This window comes from Eleginops maclovinus, chromosome 20 (assembly GCF_036324505.1).
Source record: "Eleginops maclovinus isolate JMC-PN-2008 ecotype Puerto Natales chromosome 20, JC_Emac_rtc_rv5, whole genome shotgun sequence".
Taxonomy (NCBI): Eukaryota; Metazoa; Chordata; class Actinopteri; order Perciformes; family Eleginopidae; genus Eleginops; species Eleginops maclovinus.
Genome location: NC_086368.1, coordinates 1,252,683 through 1,256,164, shown reverse-complemented (window position 1 = coordinate 1,256,164; position 3,482 = coordinate 1,252,683). Strand labels below are relative to the sequence as shown.

Below are 3,482 nucleotides of genomic sequence, written 5' to 3'. Positions count from 1 at the left end.
GGTGAAATTTTTTAACCCAGTGGGTAACCCTTTGGGGGAGACAATTTGAGAAAGTATATCTTTCCATAGGACACAATTTAAGAAATTTCACTTTGACACAATGAATAGTAACCTGTGTACAACATATAACCGCTTCAATTTGTTGTTTACTCAAAAAAATTCTAAATACGGCCATTAATGTTTGAACATGTACCCACAAAAGTGAGTACACCCCAGGTTGAAATCCCGTAGAGAGTGTCTGAGAACGGGTCGTGTTGGCCCGAAACATCAAAGGCATCAAAAGGGAGCTCATCGTTGTGCGTTTCATCCTTGCCTTACATTGCACTTTTACATTTTAAGTGTGCACCAGGCTAAAAGAAATGTGTGAGATTTGACTGAAATCCTATGGAGAGTATCATGATCTGCTTCATTAGTCTCAGTACATGTTGACATGCATGTTTCTTTAGGTGCAATTCAGCTTTCCAATGTCGATGGCATTCATGCAGCCCCAAACCATGTCAGTCCCACTACCATGCTTGATTGTCCAGATCGGAAACTTTTTTTGTAAAACTCACTTGGTTACCATGACACATTCTTGACACCATCTAAAGCAAATTTGTTTATCATGGTCTCATTGGAGACGAACAGACCAAGGATATGGATCACAGGAACCATGTCGTGTGGTCTGATGAGTGGTCTGTCATGGTAACCAAGTGAGTTTTACAAAAAAAGTGTCCCATCTGTAAAGTCGAGCATGGTAGTGGGACTGACATGGTTTGGGGCTGCATGAATGCCGTCAACATTGGAAAGCTGAATTTCACCTAAAGAAACATGCATGTCAACATGTACTGTGACTGCTGAAGCAGATCATGATACTGTCCATAGGATTTCAGTCAAATCTCACCCACATCTCTTTTAGCCTGGTGCAGACTCAAAATGTTTCATTTTGTGATGTTTCGGGCCAACATGGCCTCTTCTCAGACACTCTATGGGATTTCAACCTGGGGTGTACTCACTTTTGTGGGTACATATTCAAACATTAATGGCTGTATTTTGAAATGTTTTGAATGAACAACACATTGAAACGGTTATATATGTTGTACACAGGTTACTATTCATTGTGTCAAAGTGAAATTTCTTAAATGTTGTCCTATGGAAAGATATACTTACAAATCTGCAAAAATGTGAGGGGTGTACTCACTTCTGTGACATACAGTATTTATAATACTTAAAGTATACTTTCAGTATTTAAAATATGATTTGTATGTTTCAAGCCACTGAAACTGGTATGTTCATTTGACTTGTTCAAACATAACCTCTTAATGCATTTACAGCCAAAGAGAAATTCATGATCCCGAGGGACACAAGCATACTTTTGATGGATGACACCAACACAGAGGTGGACGAAGACGTTTTTGGAGAAGTTCTTGGTGAAAAGTCGGACATAACGTGGACTGTGTTGGAAGTGGGTACTTTAAATGGTAAGAGATACTGTGTCTTTTAATTAGTGGTGGGCATAGATTAATTTTTTTAATCTAGATTAATCTAGATTAAAATGGCTCATTTGAATTCTGCCGAAGGCATTCAGAATATGTGTGCTACCCAAATAATGACTAAAAGTAAGTCTTTGAGAACGGGTTTCTCAAGCCAGGTGGTGCATTAGACCAGGGGCTCATCTCCAGTTTCCAAAATGCATCACAAACTGCTTGAGAAAGCTGTTCTATGATAATTGGTGATGAAAATAAATCAATGACAATGAGATGTACTTGTGTTTATTAACTGTTTATTTTTAGTTGAACAGTAGGCCTATATAACAGGTTGTAATGAACTGTTTACAGTCAGTAGCTTTGTGTCAGTCAAAGCTCTATTTCTCCTTCTTCCACCAATCACTCAGGCAGACCAGTTTGTTCACATTTTCTGGTGACAAACAAGCTCTCCTCTTCTGCACAATATGGCCTGCTAAAGAAAAAAGTCTCTCGCATGGGACAGTTGTGGCAGGGGTCCCCAAGTATTTACGGGCAATTTGGGCCATCTTACCATAGACAGCAGTGTGCTCCGACCACCATTTCAGTGGACACTGATCTAGACTGGCACTGGGCTCTACCTTGTACCTCTCCACTGTACTGTCTTCTGGTGTCTCCTCATCTGATTCTGAGTCGGATCCCATCAGTAGCAGGGCTGTTTTCTTCTTGGGTGGCTCAGGGTTCTCCTCCCTGAGTGGCTGCACAGCAGGTTCTTCTCCCTTCATCAATGCACTTAGCTTTGCCCACACTGGCTCCCTCTCTGCTCTGGGCAAGCACTTGAGGTCCTTAAATCGTGGATCTAGAGCAGTCGCCACCTTTGATGAATAAAAAATAATAATTATTGATTGATGAAAATGTCACTTTCCAAATCCAACCTCCATATTTCTTCATGACTTATTCATCTGGCTTTACAGTCTATTATGGTCATAAAATGCAGTTATCTTCTGGTCACTCTGACATACCTTAAGCCATTCCAGGTTTATTTTCTCCCTCCGCTGGTTGAGGTCCTTGATGAAGGCAGCCTTGAATCGCACAATATAGGCAGGATCATCATCTGAGATGTTCATCGCGTGCTGGAGGTGGCACAGGGCAGGTAGAACCACAGAGCAGGATACATACTTATCTCCACCAAGGAGCTCAGTGATGTACCTACAGACAGACAGACAGACAGACAGACAGACAGACAGACAGACAGACAGACAGACAGACACACAGACACACAGACACACACACACAGAGCAAAAAATTATTAGTGACAGATTCATTTAACTTAAGGGCAGGTGTTTCTTACATACAAAGTGACATTTAAAAACTTGTATGCCAATTCATGAACACACTATCTTTGTAGACCATACCTGCATGGCTCCAGCAGTTTCTCTAGCTTTGCCAACTTCTCATAATCCGCATTTGTTGGGAGGGCCAGGTTGTGCTTCTGCAGAGACAGCGTTGTGTGCAGTGCGTCTCTGTTGCGCCTCACACGCTTTATCATCTCGAGAGTGGAATTCCAACGTGTTGGAACATCTTGCACGAGTGACTCCTTAACTTGTCCAAGGGAGGATTGTTGGACATTTAGCTCGTCTGAGTTGGCCGGACTGTGTTTGAAATGTCCGACCACTTTACGGCACTTGGCCAGTGCACCATCAAAACCACCTTCCAGAAGTGACATTACAATAGCTCTCTGTACAACATGCGCAACACAGGGCAAGTGCTCGAATGGCAGTATCCTCCCTGCTGCCACCATATTAGGAGCGCTATCTGTTCCAATAGTGCTTATTTTGTCAGTTATCCCCCACTGATTAGCGACGTCGAGGAACTGCCTTGCACACGCTTCTGCAAAGTGACGCTCCTCTGTTTTCATCACACCTAACGGACAGACAAAGTAAATTAGAATAATGACATAACGTAGCATACCTAAAGCGAAGGAGTGAAGTTCCCAGCTAGCATCGATGAGGTGTACTGTAACGCCGAGGTAGTTGTCGT

The 3,482-nt window shown here is 42.3% G+C and overlaps 1 protein-coding gene across 1 annotated transcript; it reads right to left on the bottom strand.

The window, feature by feature from the left end:
- Positions 1 to 1,525: 1,525 nt before the first annotated feature.
- On the bottom strand, positions 1,526 to 2,991 carry LOC134883038 (uncharacterized). Its single transcript, XM_063911142.1, has 3 exons — positions 2,858 to 2,991; positions 2,465 to 2,651; positions 1,526 to 2,317 (listed from the first exon to the last, which is right to left on the bottom strand). The coding sequence occupies exons 1-3, from the start codon at positions 2,989 to 2,991 to the stop codon at positions 1,844 to 1,846; spliced, it is 795 nt and encodes a 264-aa protein (XP_063767212.1). The 3' UTR covers positions 1,526 to 1,843.
- Positions 2,992 to 3,482: the final 491 nt, after the last annotated feature.